This window comes from Eutrigla gurnardus, assembly GCF_963514095.1.
Source record: "Eutrigla gurnardus genome assembly, chromosome: 22".
NCBI classification, from domain to species: domain Eukaryota; kingdom Metazoa; phylum Chordata; class Actinopteri; order Perciformes; family Triglidae; genus Eutrigla; species Eutrigla gurnardus.
This window is the reverse complement of record NC_139933.1, coordinates 13,215,436-13,238,935: the sequence shown is the minus strand read 5'-3', so window position 1 is coordinate 13,238,935 and position 23,500 is coordinate 13,215,436. Positions and strand designations below refer to the sequence as shown.

The 23,500-nt window shown below is 45.3% G+C and overlaps 1 protein-coding gene and 1 pseudogene across 9 annotated transcripts in view; one reads left to right on the top strand and one right to left on the bottom strand.

Moving 5' to 3' along the window:
• The window catches only part of LOC311008500 (microfibril-associated glycoprotein 4 pseudogene), a 242,541-nt pseudogene that overhangs the window by 61,361 nt on the left and 157,680 nt on the right, over positions 1-23,500 (bottom strand). The window lies entirely within an intron of this gene.
• ankfn1a (ankyrin repeat and fibronectin type III domain containing 1a) overlaps positions 1-23,500 on the top strand; it is a 62,480-nt gene that overhangs the window by 38,094 nt on the left and 886 nt on the right. For 2 of the 8 annotated variants that reach the window (XM_084040358.1, XM_084040355.1), the window contains exons 9-25: positions 1,712-1,922; positions 5,599-5,793; positions 7,030-7,143; positions 7,639-7,736; positions 8,409-8,499; positions 9,718-9,825; positions 11,079-11,178; positions 11,788-11,920; positions 12,017-12,349; positions 12,454-12,620; positions 13,561-13,714; positions 14,377-14,545; positions 15,775-15,941; positions 18,362-18,584; positions 18,884-19,076; positions 19,169-19,937; positions 20,259-22,701. In XM_084040358.1, the coding sequence (XP_083896484.1) occupies positions 1,712-1,922; positions 5,599-5,793; positions 7,030-7,143; positions 7,639-7,736; positions 8,409-8,499; positions 9,718-9,825; positions 11,079-11,178; positions 11,788-11,920; positions 12,017-12,349; positions 12,454-12,620; positions 13,561-13,714; positions 14,377-14,545; positions 15,775-15,941; positions 18,362-18,584; positions 18,884-19,076; positions 19,169-19,907 (3,195 nt within the window). In that variant the 3' untranslated portion in view covers positions 19,908-19,937; positions 20,259-22,701. Of the gene's footprint in view, positions 1-1,711; positions 1,923-5,598; positions 5,794-7,029; positions 7,144-7,638; positions 7,737-8,408; positions 8,500-9,717; positions 9,826-11,078; positions 11,179-11,787; positions 11,921-12,016; positions 12,350-12,453; positions 12,621-13,560; positions 13,715-14,376; positions 14,546-15,774; positions 15,942-18,361; positions 18,585-18,880; positions 19,077-19,168; positions 20,206-20,258; positions 22,702-23,500 lie in introns of those variants that run through there. The other 6 variants (XM_084040356.1, XM_084040353.1, XR_014599240.1 and 3 more) reach the window with 5 other exon arrangements.

Sequence of the window (23,500 nt, the reverse complement as noted above, 5' to 3'; positions counted from 1 at the left end):
TCATCATCACATCACTTCATGCGGCACTGAGAAACATTTGGTCACTGAGATTCATCGTGTGTGACGAGTGTTACAGGTCGTACTGTGTGTGTGTGTGTGTGTGTGTGTGTGTGTGTGTGTGTGTATGTGTCATTTGCAGACCAATGACAACAGAAGACAGAGAAGAGGCAGATGGGGGGGGGGGGGGGGGTGAGAAGGGTGAGGAGGGAGCTCACAGTACGATAGATGTGTAATGTGATATCCATCAGAATTACAGCGATAAAATACACAACTAAATACATCTTGTAAAGTTAGTAATCAGCTGTTCGTTCTTCAAAATCGACTATTCTAACGGTGTCACATGACACAATGTTGAACCTGGATGGTGAATGTGTTTTCCTCGATCATGATTGAACCACAACAGTGCAGACGTGGTGGTTGCCTACATCCCATCATCAACTACATGCCGAACCAAGTGGGCAAGATGCTGAACCTCAAACTGCCCCGAAGGTCGAGCCACCGGTGTGCGAATGAGTTCAGTCCTGATGTCAGCAGCTCCTCTGCATCGCTGTATGAATGCGTGTGAATGACTGAATGCAAAGAGCCTTGAGTGTTCGAAAAAAAGACTAGAAAAGCATCTCAATTTACCAATTTTAAACCATATTTTAAAGAGGAATCAAGGTTTATTTTATTTATCGATGTCAGTGGATTCAAAGAAAAAATTTATAAATTATGCTTTAGGCTACTAAATGTCAGACGTTATCTCCTTATTGACGAGCATTCAGGTTAGTACTAATTAACATTAACCTGCCTGAGCATTAAGCATTATGAGTCAGTATGTCTTAACCAGACTCAACCTCCGACAGCTGGCACTTTTTCTGCCTCCACATACTCAATCAATTTATTGTACAGATTAACTGATTACAGCGAGCATTGGATAATTGGAAAATTTAAATTCAGTTTCATATTAATAATAAAACATTGATTCTTAAAGAAGTTCCAGACCTGCTTGTTGTTCAGGTCTCTTTGGGACCTGCAGGTGTTACAAACTGAGCTCCATGTCTTCTTCCTGTTTACCCAAACGCACCACATGATGTGTGTGTGCAACGTGAAATCATCGTGGGTTCTGGTCATCACCATCTTGGGTTCTGGTCATCACCATCTTGGTTTTTGGTCATCACCATCTTGGGTTCTGGTCATCACCATCTTGGTTTTTGGTCATCACCATCTTGGGTTCTGGTCATCACCATCTTGGTTTTTGGGCGTCACCATCTTGGTTTTTGGACGTCACCATCTTGGTTTTTGGGCGTCACATCAACTGGAGGTATCGTTGTTCCTGCACCACCTTTTCAAGTTGGGACATTATGCTACAAAACGGAAGTTAGGTTTAGAAAAAAACAAGCGCCATAAGCACTGCTGGAAGAACAGTGTCGTACATGACCTCAAACATCTTTCACATCTTTTTTGTTGCGAATGAACAAACACTCACATTAAAAGTTAAAGTTAAAGTTGTTGTCATGTTTCCTCTCTGCTGTGGTGACAACGAGACGCCATTTCAGGGCTGTCAGTAACGTTTCCTGTCAAAGTCACTGTAGAAGAAACCTTGATGGTTGTTGCTCTGCAGCTTCCTGCCCGCTGCTTCTTCATATGTTATCCTCGCTGAACCAAGTTTGTGATTCTCACCGAGAAGAAAAGGCACCATGTAGTGAATGTGTGCGCTGTTGTCTCGTAGACAATGCAGGGTAGCGACTGCATCTTCGAGGCTGTGGAGCAGCAGGACCTGGACACGGTGCAGATCATCCTCTACCAGTTCTCGGCCGAGGAGCTGGACTTGAACACCCCCAACAGCCAGGGCCTGACACCGCTGGACATCGCCATCATGACCAACAACACGCCCATCGCCAAACTGCTGCTGAAGGCCGGCGGCAAGGAGAGTCCACATTGTGAGTACACACCTTGTTGTTTAATCTGTGGCCTGATGGGGGCGCTCTAAGTAACTGTTCCCATGGAAACAATCCACAACACATGAATCGTTGTGATCAACACCACGAGTTGTACAGATATTCAGTGATATATTATGGTATATGGTATATTCTTTGCCGTGTTACCATGTTTTTCTATTCACATGTTCGCTGTTAAAACGCTGCCATCAATCCGACTCAGGATCTGCAAATCATGCAAGATCATGGTTTTCCTGCGTATCAAGCAGCCAAGAACCAGAACCAGGTGTTGATATCTGAGTGAGAACCGCTTAGTGTGTGTGTGTGTGTGTGTGTGTGTGTGTGTGTGTGTGTGTGTGTGTGTGTGTGTGTGTGTGTGTGTGTGTGCGCGCGCGCATGTGCGTGTGTGTGTGTTCAGTGTGTGTGTGATACTGTGGATCAGACAGGGCCTGTATTTGTGTCTGCAGCCCAGTCTGGGTCTCCTCTACCTGGACCTGAATGAGCCTGCTATCCTCCCCCCCCCACCCCCCTCACTCCTACTTCACCCCCCTCCTCCGCCTGCCCACACACACACACACACACAGTTTTTCCCTCCATCAGTCCCCTGGTTGTCCTCCATAAACCCTCCAAAGACAGGTGGTTCTTACCTTACTACTGAAACCCCCATCAGCCCCCCTGTGTGGCTGTGTGGCTGTGTGGCTATGTGTGTGTTGGTGTGTGTGTGTGTGTGTCTGTGTGTGGAGGTGAAACAGTGGCTACCTTACAGCGAGTCAGGCCTCCTCCTGCGTGACTCCCAGCTTTAACAAGGTTTGTCGTTTAATGATTTAACTTTTCCAATGATGCATGTAACGCCGGGGCAATTACAGCTAAGTGATTTATTGTGCTCAGGGGGGCAGGGGGTCCTGGACCCTGGACCCTGGACTCTGGACTCTGGGCAGCGGTACAATCCCATCCTTGTAAACAAACACAGAGTCAACATTGCTGCTGTTTTCCCTCCTGGGGCCGGCTGCTCTCTGTTTATGTCATTCCTCAAGTGCCAAGTAAATCAGCCAGGGGGGGTTTAAAATGTGGTAGCAATTAGCGTTTTTCTTTAATTATTATTAAAGCTTTATTTAATCAGGTAAAAGTCTCATTGAATTTCAAAATGTCTTTTCCAAGGGAGACCTGACTAAGAGGGCAGCATAAACCGAACAAATACATTAAGGTTTCATACAAACCAAACACACAATTATCACACAATTAAAAGACAGTTTTGGGATTTCATAGTTAATCAATTATATGCAGGAACAATTTCCAATACTTCCACATTCTAGATCCTTTAGTAATTAGCTGAAGGCATCAAATGAAATCAATTATGACAAATTGAAGTGTTTTTAGAGGGCGTTCCAAGCAGAGGGGGCATCATATTTAAAAGCTTTTTTTCCCAGCTCAGTATGAGCATGCAGAACAGACAACTGCAGAAGATCTTGCGAGCACAGGCTATAGTGGCCTTGGCTTCCAAGGAGATATGTACATAAGTAAGTAAGGACCAGTCCAAGTCAAGTTTTATAAATAAAACTCAACCAATGGGTACGCCTGCATACATACAGACAAACATTGGGCAGAAGCAAACATAGTCACCATAATCTAGCAGAGGCAAGAAGGTTGCCGACACAAGGCATTTCCTAGAGAAGTGGGATTTATTTTCTAAAATAGAAACCTAACTTCACCTTGAACTCAGAGACTACATTTTTAATGTGAGACCTAAAAGATAATTGGCGATCAATGAGAAAGCCCAAGTACTTATAACTCAAGACTAATTCAAAATGTAATTGATTGCTGACAAGCTTTTCAAAAACTTTTGCTAAAATACACGGTTTGGAGATCAGCCTGTAGTTATTTACATTTGAGGGTTCCCAACTTTTCAGCAGGGGAAGAACGAAGGCAGATTTCCACTTTTGAATGAATCAATGAATTGAATAAAATTAAAGAAATCACAGACAGATGTACAGCTGTCTGATGCTAAAGACAACCAATCACTATTAAATTACCCAACAAGAAGAAGCTCTTTGGAGTCAAATCTAGATAAATGCTGGGCTAAAGAAGATAGAGCTTCCTTATAGGCTGAGGGGTGGTCTATAACATCCAATGATGGTGAGAACCTGACCCTGAGTAAACTCAAGCTTCAGGGCAAGACGTTCAAACTGCTTGCTGATGGATGCAGAGGTTACAATGTTAGAGTTGGATTTGTTTTTTATATAAATGGCAATGCCACCACCCTTCCTGAGGCGATCACAGCGAACAACACTAACCGATCCTTCCTAGGCTTAACAAGGTCAGTGGGGGAATTTTCTCAAATTTTCTTCAATGTAAAACAACTTTTCAAAACAAAGAGACATGAAGAGCGAAGCAACTTCACACAGTGACCTTCCCAGGTACACAGCTCCAACGGCAGTCCGAAAACCAAGAGGTCGATAGCAAAAACACAATTAACAACATCTGTAATACTTTCATTGTCACCAATTTAGGCCTGTTTAGCTCACACTAGCAGTCCAGTTTGTGCGAGCGAAGGCCGGAGAAGGAATGAGGGGGGCGGACGCTCCCGGGACAGAGACACGAGTGATTAGACTTCTCTTATCACAAAAAGAGCAGCTTTCTCTTTAATGACATGTAGAGAAGAAAAATTAATCTATTTTTTATTATCAATGACCAAAAGTAGCCATGTTTTAGTATGAGAGCTGATACATGATCCATGATGTGTTGAAATGCAAGCTGCATTGATTATTGCATTGAAAACGTTTTATTTGTATATAGGCTGTATATAGGGCTTTGCTCATTGCCAAATATTTTATATTAGAGAAGGTAATTAACCTGTTGATTCACTTTAATGATCATCACAAAAGTTAAAAAAGTAGGAAGTGACGAGCAAACTCAGATTTCTTTATTTCTTTTTTTTAATCATGCATGGGAATGTACACCAAAATTGTTGCATCGAGATGCATCGATTATCAGTTTAGAATCAAATCGTTGACCTCTGAATCGGAATCTAATCGTGGGGTGCCAAAAGATGCCCACCCCTATCATCCAATACCACTTCACTGGGTATTCTTTCAGGTGATGGGGCAAACATGATTGTGATTTATGTTGCCATGTTTATACTGGTTTATTTTTGGTAGCTTTCCATTACTATGTCGTAGCCTATAGCATCTGCAAACAACTAGACACACAACAAACACAAACGAATGTGATTCTTATTATTGCGATACAACACTGACTGTAAAAGGCAAGCGGTCATGTCCGGGACATCCACCAGGGCGGATGAGAAAGAGCTTATGAGGCTAAATCAGCTAATTAGCAGAGGTAATTATACACTTATGAGGACATTTATGAATGAAGATATTGATTTTAGTGAATACATCGCTAAAAACATTACACACCCTTTAATGATCTATCTTTTCTTTCCTCGTTGAACTTCTGATGATAATGTTCACACTGAGAGGGAGTTCAGTGCTGACGGCTGCCTTGCTTTTATCGCCACGTGTCGGTCCTCCATGATCACGTTATCGCAGAGCTTTGTCCTCGTCCCAGTGCTCACGTGGGCGCCGCGATAAAAGATGTCCAGGCTGCAGCATCGCCAGCCTTGACCAGCCTGCAGCCTTTGTGTTCACAGGTTTGCTCTGTGTGTGTGTGTCCATTGTAGTCGTGAGCATGGAGGGGCGGGAGGCTCACCTGAGCTCTCTGGTGCTGGAGGCAGAGCAGCGGGCGGCGGACCTGGCGTCCCAGGCTCAGAGAGACGGTCTGTCTCTGGAGGCCTGCCAGAAGGACAAACAGCTGAGAGCCTGGGAGTGGAGGAGCAAGCTGTACAAACGCATGAGGACCGGCTTCCAGCACGCACGTGAGTCTCCCTAGTCTCTGCTCTCTGTTCCCTGATCCCTGATCCCTGATCCATGGTCCCTGATCCCTGGTCTCTTAGCCCTGATCCCTGGTGCCTGATCTCTGGCCCCTGATCCATGGTCCCTGAAACCTTGACCCTGGTTCCTGGTCTCTTAGCCCTGATCCCTGGTCCCTGGTCTCTCGTCCCTGGCCCCTGATCTATGGCCCCTGATCTATGGTCCCTGGTCCCTGAAACCTGGTCCCTAGTCCCTGGTCTCTAAGGGACTAGGGACCAGGTTTCACTAGTTGTGGGGGATCCCTTCAGTCACAGCAGCAGTAGCCTTGCCTTGCCAGTCCCTTCTCCACAGTAGAAGGGTTTGGCTACAGTATATCGCATCTCCGGGATCGGGGAAAAAAATGCTCTGGCTCGTTTGTATTTCTTTCAAACAATCACAATGGTCTTGGGCAATGGTCTAAGCTTCGGAAGCCGCTGTGGTGCAGCAGCAAAATAGTGTTGAAGCCTGTCTATACTTTAGCTCTGGAGGAGCTCACTGGACTAACGAAAAACACAGAGGATTTGCTAGATGTTTGTAGCTCTTGCAAAAAATTACTAAACCAATATCACCGACGGTCGTTTGAAGTGGAACGGATCGGTACGTTTGTCAAGACAATGTCACTGGCGCATGCCGCTGCCAGGGTTAAGATATGTACCAAAACAACTCCGACTGATGACGGCCGTATCAGAAACCGATCAACATCGGGCATAAGTATAAGTGGCTAGCTCTGAGGCTGCTGCTGTTGTTTCCTGGAGAACGGAGACACAGAAAGTGGAAGGGGAGGAGTAAAGTCTGACTTCCTTCCTCCAGGTGTTGATCCCGAGCCTTCACTCTGTTCTCTAGACTACAGCAGCAGAGATGTCTATTGGACTTTGCATTTATATTTATTGATTCATTCATTTCTCCAAGAGAAACACACGAGCTCACAGCTTATCATTTTTATCACTAATCACTTTATCACTAATCATATTATTAACACAAATTTATATGAAAAACCTGGAAATGAAAACAACAACAGAGAAACAACCGTCGGCTCTTCTAGTTTAGTGCTGTGACATCAGCAGTGATTTCCTGAAGCCGATGACAACGCCGACGTGCGTTCGACTCGTTACAAGTAACACAAGTTACTTCATAATTAAAGAGGGACAGCGTGCCGTTGGTGATCTATAGCCTTTATGTTTTCTCTTTGTGCCCCTACTCAGGTGCCCCGGAGGCCCCGTCTATGGTCCGTCTGAGTGTGAGCAGTAGCACCACACTGACCGCCAGCCTTCAGGAGCCGCAGTGTCTCAACTCCACGGTGGTGACCAAATACCGAGGTACGAGATGTCGCGGGGAACTACACAGCATCAGCATCATAACAGCAAGGAAGTTCTCAATATATTTACCATCGGAGACATGAAATAATGCAGCAGGAGAACGATATATCATTATCAGGAGATATAAGGTCAGAATATAACAGAGAACCAGGGACAACTAGAGAAGACTAGAGACGACTAGAGATGCCTAGAGACTACTAGAGACGACTAGATTTGACAAGTGGAGACTAGAGAAGACTATAGATGACTAGAGATGACTAGAGAAGACCAGAGATGACTAGAAATGACCAGAGACGACTAGAGAAGACTAGAGACGACTAGATAAGACGAGGCGCCTGCAGGCTGAGAGAGGAGCAGCAGAAGGTTAACGGAGGAATGATCGATTTTTAATGAAAAAAACTGTTGACACCTCGTGGCCACTTAACCTGTGAGTGTGTGTGTGTGTGTGTGTGTGTGTGTGTGTGTGTGTGTGTGTGTGTGTGTGTGTGTGTCCAGTGGAGTGGAGCTGTCTGAAGGATTTCTCTCTGCTTGCTGGAGAGATGGTGTTGGATAATCTGCAGACCCTCAAATGTACCATCAGCAGCCTCACCACGGTAACAGCAGCATCCCTCTCCTCCTCCTCGTCCTCTTACTCCTCCTCCTCCTCCTCCCTCTCCTATATAAATATTCTCTCCATGTGTTTCTCTGTATATTTTCCCAGAAGGCTTAACACTTCAATCATGTAACATTTGTGGTCAGCTGAGAGAGTGTGTTAAAGAGAGTGTTCAGGGTTTCTTTCTGCCTGTCTCACACCAGTAGACAGCCGTGTTTCCGTATCACCTGTCTCACACCAGCAGACCGTTGTGTGTCCGTATCACCTGTCTCACACCAGCAGACCGCCGTGTGTCTGTATCACCTGTCTCACACCAGCAGTGCTGCGTTTAGAGGTTGTTGTTCATCAGCGTCTGACACACGAGACCAGGCTACAAAGAGACATGAAACAACAGCAACAACCACTCGTGTTTCCACGGACTCTGAATGTTGTAGCAGAATAAAGATGAACGAACCGGTGCACTTCTTTCATGGACGTTGATCCACTGTGTTCACGCCCTCTCTGATGCACCACAGAGGAGGCAGGGCTTCACTCACTTCCCATACAGTCTCTGGTTTCTCTACATCGTCTGGTCTGGTCTCTGGACTAATGTGAGCTACTATCGTAGACCTCTGGTGAACCACAGCGGTGTCCTCTCCTCACATTAACATGCTGGTCTGGTTTCTCTCTCCAGGGGCGGCTCTACTATGTCAGGGTCTCGGCCTACAACATGAAGGGCTGGGGTCCACCGTCCTCGTCCCTCCCTCCGTCTGCAGCTCCCTCCAGTGAGTTCATCCTCCTCTCTCTTTGTAATCCTCATTAATCCAGCAGATTACCGCCCAAAACTCCTCAAACACAGAATGTCCTTACTTTATCGAGTCTCTATCTTTCGGAGGCAGGACTTGATGATGATGAGCTCACAACCAGGAGACAACATCCAGTCCTGAACCTTAGAGCTGCATTCTCTCTGTTGGCCACCAGGGGACGACTCCTCTCTGATTGTATAGAAGTCTATGAGAAAATGACCCAACTTCTCTCTTGATTTATTATCAGTAAAACACTGTAAACATGAGTTTATGGTCTCAATCTGTAGTCCATTTAGAGTCCAACAGACCAGAAAGCAGGGGATGCTTTTGGGGCGGGGCTCCCTGCTGAATGACAGGTCGCTAACACGCTACCGATGCTACTAAGATGACTTTAACACTTAGATGCTGATATAAAAATACAATACATTAATTATTTTCTATTTTTTTCCATGTTCTATTGTTAAACAGGTGAACAGTGTGAGTGGGGGCGAGATCTAAAAGGGTTAAAAAGACATTTTTACTTCCAGCTCGATTTAAAAGCGGCACCGATCCGAACGCTGACTCAGCGCCGAGTCATGATGTTCTCATGTCGGAACATTCGGTTTTATCTCTCCGTCACGACTCTGAGTCCTTCAGCCTTGAGCTGCGTGTGTGTGTGTGTGTGTGTGTGTGTGTGTGTGTGTGTGTGTGTGTGTGTGTGTGTGTGTGTGTGTGTGTGTGTGTGTGTGTGTGTGTGTGTGTGTGTGTGTGTGTGTGTGTGTGTGGAAACATGATGCTGAATCCCTCCAATAATATCTGAGCAAAATATCTATTTGTTTCTACATTATTTTATCAAAATCCAAAAACTGAAGGTGTTCACATGTTCAACCATCAGATCAACGTTAAGCCCCGCCTCATTTCAGTTAGAAGTATATAAAATAGTGTAATGTGTTTTCTTCTAATCTAATGGTGCAGATCCGAGTCGCCATGGCGACAAACAGAAAAGTGAATCGAGTCGTTAAAAAAAAGCACATTTTATGTATTTATTTTTCTATTTATTCATATTGTAGTTTACCTGCACATTATTTAGATAATTATTCCTGTTTTTATTTCTTTATTATTTAATTTCTCTCTTTATTATAATGGCAGCTTCAGTCCTCTGTAGACGATGTTAGTTGATCAGTCTGTGTGAACTCATGAATTCGCTGGTTTTTACAGACTGGAGGGAGAGCGACGGCCGGGAGCCCAGGAGGCGGGGCCACATCGAGGCCATGGAGCGTCTGCTGCAGCAGGTCCGAGCCACTCACACACACTACTGCTGCGGAGGTGGGTGTTGCCCAGACAGGAAGTGGTCATCAGTCAGCTGATTGAAGCACTTCAACAGCCGTTTCATTTCGATCTCTTTGAATAAATCCGGTTCTAGTGGAGAGAAAACATTTAGGAAGTTTATATGTAACATTTATTAAACTCTTTCCCGCGTCAATCATTAATAAATTGCAGCAGACGTCGTCACGGCGATCATGTGGACGAAGCTGGAAAACGCTGCTGTCACTCACCAAGTTGCAGAATTAATCACACGAGACGTTTATTTCAATCAGTCATCAGCTGTAATACACACACCCACCGTGTGTGTGTGTGTGTGTGTGTGTGTGCGTGTGCGTGAGTGTATATGTGTGTGTGCTTTTATACGTATATAGAAGTTATAATAACATTTAAGCACCAAGCGTAGAGTCGCACCGAGGGAGCCAATCAAATGGAGCAGGAGGCGGGCTTTACCACTGAACCACTTCCTTCCTGTTTGATGGCAGTAGATAAAAGTTTAAATGAGTGGTTAAAGATTTTTAATCAGGAAGAATTTATAGTTTTCATCTGACCAATCACGAGTGACCCATGTGGCATCTTGATGTCGTGGGGGTGTGACATCGTCAACCAGCTGATGGTACAGTGTAGTGGGGGTGTGACATCATCAACCTGCTGGTTGCTGACTTCACCTGCGTCTCCGTGAATGGTGGCTCCTGTAGCCGGAAAGTCATTAGAACACCCGTGCGGAGACGAACACACAGAGACGTTTTAAAGCTGCTGCTGGAATAACAGGAGTGTGTGTGTGTGTGTGTGTGTGTGTGTGTGTGTGTGTGTGTGTGTGTGTGTGTGTGTGTGTGTGTGTGTGTGTGTGTGTGTGTGTGTCTGATGACTTGCATGTCAACCTCTCGAAGAATCGCAGCTGTTAATGCAGAATCCTGATTATTGTGAAAGGCAGGAAGGCTTTTAATGTGAACGTCTTGATCCCCCAATGAAACCTCAGTAACAAACAGCAGGACGCAGATCCTGCTCTCATCTGGATTTGCACCAGATCCTGCTCTCCTCGGGATCTTGACCAGATCCTGCTCTCATCTGGATTTGCACCAGATCCTGCTCTCCTCGGGATCTTGACCAGATCCTGCTCTCATCGGGATCAGATCCAGACCAACACGAGGAGGCAGTCAATTTATGACGGAAAATGCAGGAGCGTGTTGACCTCTACTCCTGAAGTAGGACACCTCTAATCTTCCTCTCCCCCCCCCCCCCCCCCCCCCCTGCAGACTCCTCAAAGCTCCAGAACCCGAGCAGGAAGCAGTCCGTCTCCAGAAGTCTGAAGCACCTCTTTAACTCCTCCAACAAGTTTGTGAAAACACTGAAAAGGTTTGAGGCTAAAATCATTTGTTTTCATTCATCTCCAATCAGCTGGAGGGCATAGTTCTTAGTCCTCCTCAGAAAACACAACATCAGTGTTGATGTGGTTCTACAGCGTCACAAGTCTGGACCTTCAGAGACCAGCAGGGGATGCTTTAGGGGTGGGGCTACCTGCTGATTGATACCAATGCAGTTAGCTACTAAGATGACTTAACACTTTGCTGTTAATTTGACCTTAAATTATAACTTTGTTAGAATTTTCACACTAGAATCCAGATGGATCCAGATCCAGTAAGGTTGCTGCTCGGGGTGTCGCTCGTGTTCATCAGATCCACCCGTCGCTCCTCCACTGTCCAAATATGGTCACTTCCTTCACTGGTTGGAAAATAATCCAAGATGCCGAGCTTGAGGCTTCAGAACCGTAGTCCACAATCCAAAGTCCCGAGGTGGTCCCGTGTGTTTAGATACAGGAGGTCCGGTTCCTGATGAGACCACGTGATAGAGTTTAGTGCCTCAGTCGCCTTGTTTACGTGTCGATCTCCACTTGTATGAAAACTTAAAAGGCTGGTTGTTGATCAGACGACAGGAAGTAGCGCTGTTAACGCTGTGCGTCCTCAGGGGGATCTACCTGGCTGCCGTCTTCTACCACAAGGACAGTTTACTGGTGACGGCCGAGGACCAGATCCCCATTGTGGAGGTAGATGACTCCTACAGCAGCTCCCTCATGCAGGACTTCCTCTGGTTCACCAAGGTAATGCCTCCTCCTCGCGGCCTCCACCAGCGTGTTGCTCTCACTGTTAACAAGGACCCTGTCTGTCTGTCTCTGCCTGTCTGTCTGTCTCTGCAGCTATCGTGCATGTGGGAGGACGTGCGGTGGCTGAGACAGAGCATGTCTGTGTCCATGTCATCGTCCTCCACGCTGCAGGCCCGGCACAAGATGCTGACCGCCGCCGGCCAGCTGCAGAACCTCCTGGGGACCCACAACCTGGGCCGGGTCCACTACGAGCCCATCAAGGATCGCCACGGCAACGTGCTGCTGGTGACCATCCGCGACATGGAGAGCCAGCACTCACTGTTCAGCGGGAAGTGGATGCTGGTGAGCAAACTGCAGAGTCAGAGGAAGTCGCTGTCCACACCTGAGGAGCCGTACGCCCTGGACATCCTCATCATCACCATCCAGGTGAGGGTTATTGTTATTATTATTATTATTAATATATTTGTTGTGTTGTTCAGCGCAAACACAGTCCAATGTCCTCTGTCTAATCCTCTGTCGCCGCCCTGCAGGACATCCTGTCGTACCAGCGGCGCAGCAACCACCGGCTGGCCCCGGGACTCTACCTGGGCTACCTAAAGCTCAGCAGCTCCGTGGACCAGATCAAAGTCCTGGTCTCCCAGCGGACCCCCAACATGCTCTGTCATACCCGCATACGAGACAACGCCAATGTGTCCAGGTACGACCACGAACGCACGCCGCCGAGTCACGCTGAGTCGGAATGAAGATACGTCAAAGTGATTATTGATGAAGAATGTGTGTTGATGTTGTTCTAACTGCACATTAATATTCAGCATGGAGGTCCGCACATGCTCAATAGCACAACGGCAGTACCACGGTGTCACAGGAACACCTGCAGCGCCGCCCAGTGGCTGCCGACTTAGCCGTCGATCGTGTTCACGCAAGAGAGAATCCTGTTTGAGGCTGAAGTTGGATTAACTTTCAGCCGAACTTTGTGTACGTTTACACGCATTCCTGTGATTCATCATAAACTAGAAAAGTCTTTTATCTGATTCTGCCACCAACATTCTGGTAAAAGCAGCTTCACTTGGCGGCCGACTGATGACTGGGAGCTGTTCTCACCTCTCAGATTGGCTCTCGTTCAACCAACCTGCCGGGATAACATTATACAATCTCTACGCTCTGATTTGCCAGCTACCTGGGCAGGTGGAAGTATTCCACAGCAGGAATGTTTGGACGCTGAGCAGCTCTGTGGAGATGAGAAAGTGTGAAGTGAGAAACCAATGTGTGTGTTTGTGGATTCAGGACTGACGAAGACCTGCTGATCCACATATTTCTGTTCAGAGAAAAAAATTGAATTTTAGAGATTAATGATGTACATTTACGAGAAAAAAAAGATATTTTCTGAGATTTAAGTTGTTTCTGAGGAAAAAAAATATTATGTAATAATAGTATAAGAATAATAATAGCAATATAAATGAATATTCTCTGAGATTAAAAGTCATAAATTTGCTTCCTTTTGATTTGATTCCTTTTGATTTGATTCCTTCAGCGGATGATCGTGTTTAGATATGTGTTAATGTTGTATCGAGTCTTACATATGGTGGTAATATCATATCGTGACTCAGATAATCAACAACTGGTAAATGTGTGTTCAGGGAGGAGTGGGATTGGATCCAGACGCTGTCGGCTGCAGGCAACAAGGAAGAGGAGGTGGCGCCCCGGGCTGAAAGCCACGCCCCTTTACTGTACTATGAGCTGCAGACGTCGATCAAGTCTCTGCTGAAACACCTGAACCTACCTCTGCCTCAGGTACACCTGCATGCAAACTTTATTATTCCTTTATTAGCGCTCACACATTCAGACAATATGACATCATAATACCAAACACATGTAGACAATATGACATCATAAATACCAAACACATGTAGACAATATGACATCATGAATACCAAACACATGTAGATAATATGACATTATCAATACCAAACACATGTAGATAATATGACATTATCAATACCAAACACATACAGCCAATATGATGTCATCAATACCAAACACATACAGACAATATGATGTCATAAATACCAAACACACATGAGGAAAAGAATAATAGAATAAAACAAATAAACAAACATTATCTGAAGTGGTTTGTTTTACTGCGATCCAAGTAATTATATTACATTGCATTATTCTTCATAATAATTAATTTAATTAATAAAGCACACTTTAAAATACAAACTAAATCTCCAGCTGCTTCACATTCAAGGTCAAAACAACTAGAAAACGTTAAATTGATCAGGGTTTGAATGGGATAAATAACAATAGAGACGTGTGTCTGTGTGTGTCTGTGCGTGTATGTGTGTGTGTGTGTGTTTGTGTGTGTGTGTGTGTGTTTGTGTGTGTGCGTGTGTGTTTGTGTGTGTGCGTGTGTGTTTGTGTGTGTGCGTGCATGCGTCCGTCCGTCCATCCAGGCCCGTCACTTCCGCCTCTACAGCCAGGAAGTGGTGGAGCTCGGCCACGGCGTCACCTTCCTGCTGCTGCTGCCGGCGGCCGACGATGTTTGCTCCGCCCCCGGACAGTCCAACCCCTACACCCCCCTGTCGGGGTTCCTCCACCTCCCCCTGCAGATGTTCGAGCTCGGTAACACGCCAGCTTTTCATCCCATTCCTGTCCGGTGAAAACCATGTATCTGCTGTCACTACTTCCTTCCTGTAAACAAACTGGAGATACGAGGTTCTCACAGGACAGATGATGATCTCGGAGAATACGATGCATCACTGCAGAGTTAAAAGCACGTAATGCATTAATTCAGCTTCATGCAGGATGCCTCAATGTCATCTAAGAAACACCTAGGTGTGTGTTCTTGCTTGGTTGGAATGAAAACCTGCAGCCACAGCGGCCCTTTACTGGATCAGTTTGAGACGCCTGCCCTAGATTATCATCCAGATTTATACAGATTATCATCCAGATTTATACAGATTATCATCCAGATTTATACAGATTATCATCAACATTTATACAGATTATCATCCAGATTATCATCCACATTTATACAGATTATCATCCAGATTATCATCCACATTTATACAGATTATCATCCACATTTATACAGTTTATCATCCACATTTATACAGATTATCATCCAGATTATCATCCACATTTATACAGATTATCATCCAGATTTATACAGATTATCATCCACATTTATACAGTTTATCATCCACATTTATACAGATTATCATCCAGATTATCATCCACATTTATACAGATTATCATCCAGATTTATACAGATTATCATCAACATTTATACATATTATCATCCACATTTATTCATATACGATATTTATGATACCATATTATCATCGACATTTACACACATTATCATCCGCATTTATACATATTATCATCCGGATTTACACATATTTTCATCGCAATTTATACAGATACAATATGGATGATACCATATAATCACCCAGATTTACACAGATTAAAATACATTTTATACAGATTATCATCCACATTTATACAGATTATCATCCATATTTATACAGATTATATCCAGATTTATACAGATTGCCATCCAGATTTACACAGATTATAATCCAGGAGATTTCTGTCCTCTCAAATATGAAGTTGTGCCCTGCAGCACAAAGAAGTAGATCCTCAGTGAACCAGATCTTCTTGTTAAGTAGAAACATTGAAAGAGCTGCAGATTATTTTGAAGTTATGATCAGATTTTGTCTGAATTCAGAGTTTTGTGTAGTTTGTTTTTTGTTCCTGTTGGTCTGCAGGAAGTGAGCTTGTCAGCTGCTGCTTTTCTATTTACTTCAGTGTAACGTTATTATCCGTCTGTTTGTTTCCACCTCCAGTTCACTTCTGCACCTACAAGGAGAAGTTTATCAGTCTGTACTGCCGCCTGTCCTCTGTCCTGGACCTGGACGCCCTCATTACCCAGCAGGCACTGCGGGAAGCCATCACTGACTGCGAGGTGGCAACAGCCAAACAGAGACACCAGCTCATCCTGGACTACATCCAGGTAGCAGACCATTTTACCCAGCATGCTTTGGGAGTCAGTCAGAGTACATGGTCTTCATCCTGCAGAGACCAGAGTCAACTCAGCAGTGAACCCTTTATGGTGGATTAGGTTTTAAAGTGGATTAGGTTTTATGGCAGATTATGCTTTATGGTGGATTACTTTTTATAATGGATTAGGTTTTATGGTGGATTACTTTTTATAGTGGATTAAATTTTATCGTGGATTAGATTAAATCGTGGATTAGGTTTTTATTGTGGATTACTTTTATCATGGACTATGTTTTATCGTGGATTAGGTTTTTATCGTTGATTCGTTTTATCTGGGATTAGTTTTTATCTTGATTTAGGTATTTCGTGGATTAGGTTTTATTGTGGACTACGTTTAATCGTGGATTATGTTTGTTATTGTTGAAAATGTGTGACGCTGATCAGACAGGAAGCAGTTTAACCGTCTGCTGTGAGCAGCTGTGAGCTGGACCAACGTAACGTACCAGAGACTGATCCTGGATCAGTGGGCATGTGGTGATGCCCGTGAAGAGGAGACTCCTGGTACCAACAAAACCCACTGAGTCCTGGTTTCCCTGGAAACGCGAGTGAGCTTGTGTTGTAGTGCGTCATGGAGATGGAGACAGAGACGGAGTTGTGTTTGTGCTTCTTCACCAAAACGCGGCATGCTGACTTGATGATGTCATATAACAGGAAGCAGTTCAATAAACCATCATTTACTTCACGTCCACGAGGAGAGGCTGAACCCGGTCGGCGCGGTGACGACAGATCGTCCAGAGAGGAGAGACTGTCTGAGGAATCAACTGTTAAACTGTTAAACAATCCAGCAGCCGCCGCTCGCCGCTGCCGCCACAAGTATGAAAGTAAATCTGTCTGGAGGTTTCTCACCGCCCCTGTTAATGGAGGACGACCAAAGAACCACAAGGGTGCTCTCTCTCTCTCTCTCTCTCTCTCTCTCTCTCTCTCTCTCTCTCTCTCTCTCTCTCTCTCTCTCTCTCTCTCTCTCTGGGTGTGTGTGTGTGTGTCTCTTGCTTTCTGTCAGCGATTTTAAAGCTCGGAAAAAAGTGGTCCCCCCCGACCACTAATTACAGAGAGAGGGAATGTCAGAGGAAAAACTAATACCAATCAGAGTGTGTGTTTGTGTGTGTGTGTGTGTGTGGTTTCTATACTTGTGGGGACACTCATTGTTATACGCCATATGAGTCCTGAACCTCTTTTGACATGTTTTCAGATCGGTCTTCACAAGGATAGAAGCACAGGAAGATAGCGCTCGTGTGTGTGTGTGTGTGTGTGTGTGTGTGTGTGTGTGTGTGTGTGTGTGTGTGTGTGTGTGTGTGTGTGTGTGTGTGTGTGTGTGTGTGTGTGTGTGTGATGACGTCGTCTAATTGGACAGTTCGTTTAGACTCACCACACATTGATGGAGGAAATATTCAGACGGCTGAAGAAACGTCAGCACACGTGGCTTCTTCTTCTTCTTCTTCTTCTTCTTCTTCTTCTTCTTCTTCTTCTTCTTCTTCTTCTTCTTGTCCTTATCAGCTTTTTATTCCTGCTGCACCATCTTAAACCATCATCATACCATAGAAGAAGAGGAGGAGCTGTGTAATCAGGATGTGACGATGTCACTTTAATACAATTTTTTATGTTGTTTGATGTTTGAGCTAGAAAGTGTTTAAGTGTGAGTTCATGAGGACGGCAGCAGTGGAAGGTCAGCGGTCCGATTCCCGGCTCTTTGCATTGACTTTGTATAGCATCAGATCTGTTGTTGTTGGTCAACAAATAAAAAAGACGTCTAAAACATTCATCATCTCTGTGGGACGGCGAGGAATCTCCTCCATCTGTCGCTCGCCGGCGAAGTCTCCACATTCTTTCCAGCCGAGTCATCGCTGCAGTCAGTGTGTGTGTGTGTGTGTGTGTGTGTGTGTGTGTGTGTGTGTGTGTGTGTGTGTGTGTGTGTGTGTGTGTGAGAGAGAGAGAGAGAGAGAGAGAGAGAGAGAGAGAGAGAGAGAGAGAGAGAGAGTGTGTGTGTGTGTGTGTGTGTGTGTGTGTGTGTGTGTGTGTGTGTGTGTGTGTGTGTCCCAATAAATCACAAGTTACAACCAGACTGTCATTCTCTCTGCTGGCCACCAGGGGGCGACTCCTCTCTGATTGTTTAGAAGTCTGTGAGGAAATGGTCCTACTTCTCTCTTGATATATTATCTCAGTAAACATTGTAAACATGAGTTCATGGTCTCAATCTCTAGTTTAAAGTCTTCTTCAATCCAGCATGATGTTCATTTAGTACATTATGGTCCATTTAGAGTCAAACAGACCAGAAAGCAGGGGATGCTTTAGGGGCGGGGCTACCTGCTGATTGACAGTCCAGAGAATGAGAATCAAACAGATAACATCAACGTGTTCTTGTGTTTGGGGTGACAGCAGCTGGACGAGATGCGTCGTGACCTCCGCTGGATCACCGACGCGCTGCAGTACGCTCGCTACAAGCAGCCTCGCGGCGGCGTGCCCATCACCTGCCTGGTAGACGCCAGCGTGGCAGAGAGCGACCCGGACCAGCAGAAGAACGACTCCACCTCCTCCAACATGGACTACATGCCCACGCCGTCGCCCTCCCCAGAGCCCCGCCGGAGGAGAGCCGTCAGCGGTGAGTCGCCACCCTCTTCTTCTTCTCCCTTCTGTGGAACAGAACAGCCTCCAGCTAAGGGTAGTACAGAGCCTGGACTCTTTTAAAGCAGGCCTGCTAAATTGTGCCCCCTGTGATGTGATGTGATGCTTTTATGCTTATTTTTTTATTTTTTTTATTTTTATTTTGTAATGTAAGCACTCTGAGATTCACTGAATGAAATTGCACTACAAATGCAATCTTTTATTATTATTATTATTATTATTATTGTTATTGTTATCTTTACATGTGAACCTATAATGAAGCTGTGCGTCCAGCAGACTGCCTGCTTGGCTCCGATGAAGACGGGTCCTCCGAGGTCTTCCTGCCGACAGACAGTGACTACGACTCCAGCGACGCCCTGAGCCCCCGTGAGCTGGACCTGCTCTACTCCCCGGCCCAGGATCTGTCCCAGCAGGCTGTGTTCTCGCTGGGTGGCAGCGCCCCCGATGTGCTGCAGATCCACGAGCTCAGGTGGGTTTGAAACTACAAGATCCAGAACCCAGATGGGAACAAACATGTCGAATATAAACACTAAAGCTGTCTTCCATGTTGTTGTCTCTCAGGTACAGCGTCTGTCCCCCCACAGACCTCTCTGTGTCCCCGGTGCTGAAGGACTTCCCCCTCCTCCCCAACTCCCCCTCTCTGTCTCCCTCCGGTCTGCCTCACTCTCCCTCCCTGTCCAGGACCCTCCCCACGTCCCCGTCCCTCCCCCTGTCCCCCAGGTTCTCCAAAGACCTGCCCCTGTCCCTGCCCCTGTCCCCGGCTCTCTCCGATACCACCAAGACTCTGGAGGGCCTCTCGCTCTCCAAGAGCCCCCAGGAATCCGTTGCGGCCCCGCTGAGGGCCCTCGCCAACCCCCCCGCCAAACGCAAGCTGTTGTCCAGGAGCAACCGGGGACAGTACTTCAGCGGACCCCAGCGCTGGCTCCGGGGCCACAGTGAGGAGACCCACACAGGGTCTTTATCTGAGGGCATCTACACCAAACAGCTGGACCCTGACCTGCCTCTGCCCGGGGACGCCACCTTCGTTAGCCATGCCTCCTGCATCCTGGAGAGCCGTAAGGGCCGCCACCGGGAGCCCCGGCCCCACATCCGCAGGATCTTTGTGGAGCCCTGCAAGGAACCGTCGCCAGGCAACCAGAGGAGGCACTGGGAGGAGGGGGAGGGGACAGAGGAGGTGAAGGCTGCAGGAGTGTCTGTGGTCATAGAGGGGGAGGAGCCAGAGGGAGCCGCCACACAGGAAGTAGACTCAGACGACCAAACCAACGCCCAGGTGTCAGAGATCCTCAGCAGCACGCTGTAGAGAGAGAGAGAGAGAGAGTGACAGCAGCAGGTTGGTGTTCAGTCCACACGATGCATTCAGGGACACAATACCGAGTGTAGGTCACACCAGAACCAGACACCAAATCTGTCTTCATGAAAGGAAGATGGAGGAGAATAGAAGTAGAAATAAACGTCATATAGAGGCTAAGCCCCACCCCTTCCTGCATCCCCAGAATAACAGAAGTCAAATGTTCTGTGTAAAATTAAACTGACAAACGTGGAATTCATGGTTCATTTCACACAAATATAAAGTTATTTCTCTCTCTGTCTCTCTGCCTGTCTGTCTCTCTGCCTCTCTGCCTTTCTGCCTGTCTGTCTCTCTGTCCTACAGTGAGGATTGTCTGGACCTGTAAAGTGGACCCGCCCCCCTTCAGACCTCTGTAGATTGTAAACTGAACTAAAGTTGCTGGTTCAACTCCACCAAGCCTCAGAACCTATGGCCTCGACTGTTACAAGAAAATAATGAATGCAACGAGAAACCAAGCACTGCTCCTTCTCCTTCCTCTCCTCCTCCTTTTCCCCCTCCTCCCCCCACCTCCTCCTTCATCTCCTCCTCCTTCCTCTCCCCCTGCCTTCCTCTCCTCCCCCTCCTCCTTTCTCCTCCTCTTGCTCCTCCTTCCCCTCCTCCTCCTCTGACCAGGAACTCTGCACACTTTGTCAACCAAAAACCAGGAAAGTTGGTTTCCTTGCTTGTTTTTATTACCAGTTTTAGTTCCATTAGAACTGGCTGGACTGGTTGAACTGGTCTGATTCTCTGTCTTCAGACGACGGATTCTCTACTTGAAGTGAACGAACACTTGAGTCTGTGTGTTTCTGGTTGAATCCCAGTCGGTGTTATTGTCAATGTGCTCCAGTGACCGCACAGTGGTTGTTTTAAAGGAATTTATATATATATATATATATATATATATGTGTGTGTGACCTGCCTCAGTCACTAAACAGACCACTAGAAAGCTTAAAGTATTTTTGTATTCCGGATTACAGATGTTCCTATTTTACCTGAGATGTTGATGAAAGTCAGAGTTGTGTTATTTTGTTGGCATGACGTAGTTTGTAGCCGTCGTTTGAAGCTTTGTGTCCAGTTTGTGCCTCTTCCTGGTTCAGCATGACCGCTGTACGGAAGCCCTGAGAGGCAAAAACACATGTGATCCAAACTGTTTTCTCTCCTGACTTTATGATTTCAGAATGGGTGAAAACATTTTTTTTTGCCAGGATCCTTTTTCTTATGAGTTTTTTTTTTATTTAATTTGCTTTGATTTAATTTTCACCAGAATTGTTTTTTTTTTCCAGGATTATTTTCATTAGATCTTTTTATTAGATTTTTTATTTGTTTTTCACCAGATTGTTTTGCCAGAAGAGTTTGTTGCTGTAAATCTAATTTTGGCCACAAGAGGCCGACATCCTCCGCAGCCTTCTATTCATGTGTTCTTACAGAGGACTTTTAATTTACACAATTTACTAACACACAATACATTACTATGGTGTATTAGGGCCAAAAAATGTATCTAGCTAATTTAAGACTTAATAAAGTTTATTTCTACTTATTCCTTAATTATTATTTTGGTACCTACGACGGCCCAAATACGCCATCATCACTTCCTGTTTAACATTCTAGTCCTGTTGAGAACAGTGGAGCACTTCAGCCTCTTGTGGTCAAAATGAGTTTTACAACAAAAAACACGACAATAATTATATTTTTATAATAAGGTGAAAAACAAAACAAAGCACAAAAAAACAAATGTCGGGAATAATATAAATCGTAATCAGTGTGCACTTTGCCCGCTGTTTGTGTTGTTGCTTTCTGTTGGGCTGCTTGTGTTACTGTTGTGTTTCCTTACAAGCTGCTGGTGTGTTCAATGTTGCACCAAAAAAATCTGAAATTACATGAAACTCCAGATTCTTCTAATGTATGCACGGCCTTTGAAAAAGCTATTGCACATAGCAACTATGGAATAAAAGCTAATTCAGTGTATTTGATGCAGTTGGGCATTAACTGTGGCAGCTTTTATCATTAATGTTATGACGATTAATGATACAGAAGTATTAATTAACAGGTTGTTTCCTTATTTGAATGTGTAGCACAGATACTGCAGTACTCTGGCAACATATGCAGTAATTATACTACAATACTACAACATCTGTACTGCAGTAATCCTCGTATATGATATCCATCTTCACATCTCACTCCATAAAGGTTTTAAATTTGATATTTTAAACCTGTAAACCTATCAGAATTTATTACAACTTAACAGACATCGTCACCGACTTCTCAGTCACATTAACTTTTAACGTTAACAAGTCAACTTAAAATCACAGACTTCTCTTTCAAAACGTTGGTTTTCGTTCCACTGTTTATGTAAACAAAGGCTCTTATTCTGAAATGTTAAAGACTTCCTGAAGCTTAAGTCAGTCTGTTTATGTAAATTAAGGTGTTTTTTCTGAAATGTCAACAAGTTGATGTCGGTCTGTCTGTGTAAACAAAGGCTTTTATTCTAAAATGTTAAAGACTGCATCTCCGGTCAGGTGTCTCCAAACACACGGCTCAGAAACTGTTTGTACAGCTGAGACAAACTTGTATCTGTATATTTTTGCATCTTTTATTTATTACAGCAGAAGGACGATATGTTGTTGTTGGTGTTGTTGTTTTTTAACGGAATGCGTTTCAAACAGAAGCCTCCAGTGTTTTCATGTATTTTGCAACCTGAAGTCACATGAATGGATGTATTTGTAGAACTGAAATAAACGTCGTCTCATGTTGATGTTGAGCACTTAAACCTGCGTTTGTTTTCTCTCCGACGGCAAACAGACAAGCTTGTTCGATGCTACGGCGTTCTGTTGATTTCTGCCATCATGTCGATGCTACGTCGCCATGTTGATGCTATGCTGCCGCGTCGATGCTAGGTCGTTGTGTTGATGCTACGTCGCCATGTTGATGCTACACCGTCGTGTTGATGCTACGCCGTCGTGTCAATGCTACGTCGTCGTGTTGATGCTACGCCGTCGTGTCAATGCTACGTCGTCATGTTGATGCGACGCCGTCATGTCAGTGCTACGCCGTTGTGTCGATGCTACATTGCCGTGTCGATGCTACGTTGCCGTGTTGATGCTACGTCGCCGTGTCAATGCTACACCGTCGTGTCCATCCTACGTCGCCGTGTTGATGCTACGCTGTCGTGTTGATGCTACGTCGCCGTGTTGATGCTACGTCACAGTGTTGATGCTTTTTACTTTTTCGTATTTCTGTAAGATTATGGTTTGCTCCTCGTACGTGAAATATGCCACTCTGCTGCCTGTAGACTGATCCATGTGTGATTGGTCAAATGCTGCAAACACTGCCTCTTTTATGTGCATGCGCTCATAGCTGTAAAGGGAAACCCTAGGTTGACTTACCGAGTTGATAACCAGTGGCGTGTGACCGCTTATCTTTGATTGCAGTTGTACGGGTTAGTGACACCAGATAACAGAAAGATACCTTGGGTATGTTGAACTCGCTTCGTAGTTCAGGCCTCTGCTGTCATCACTTCCTCCTCCTCCCTGACACACCTGTGGCATTCTGGGTATGTGAGTCAAGCT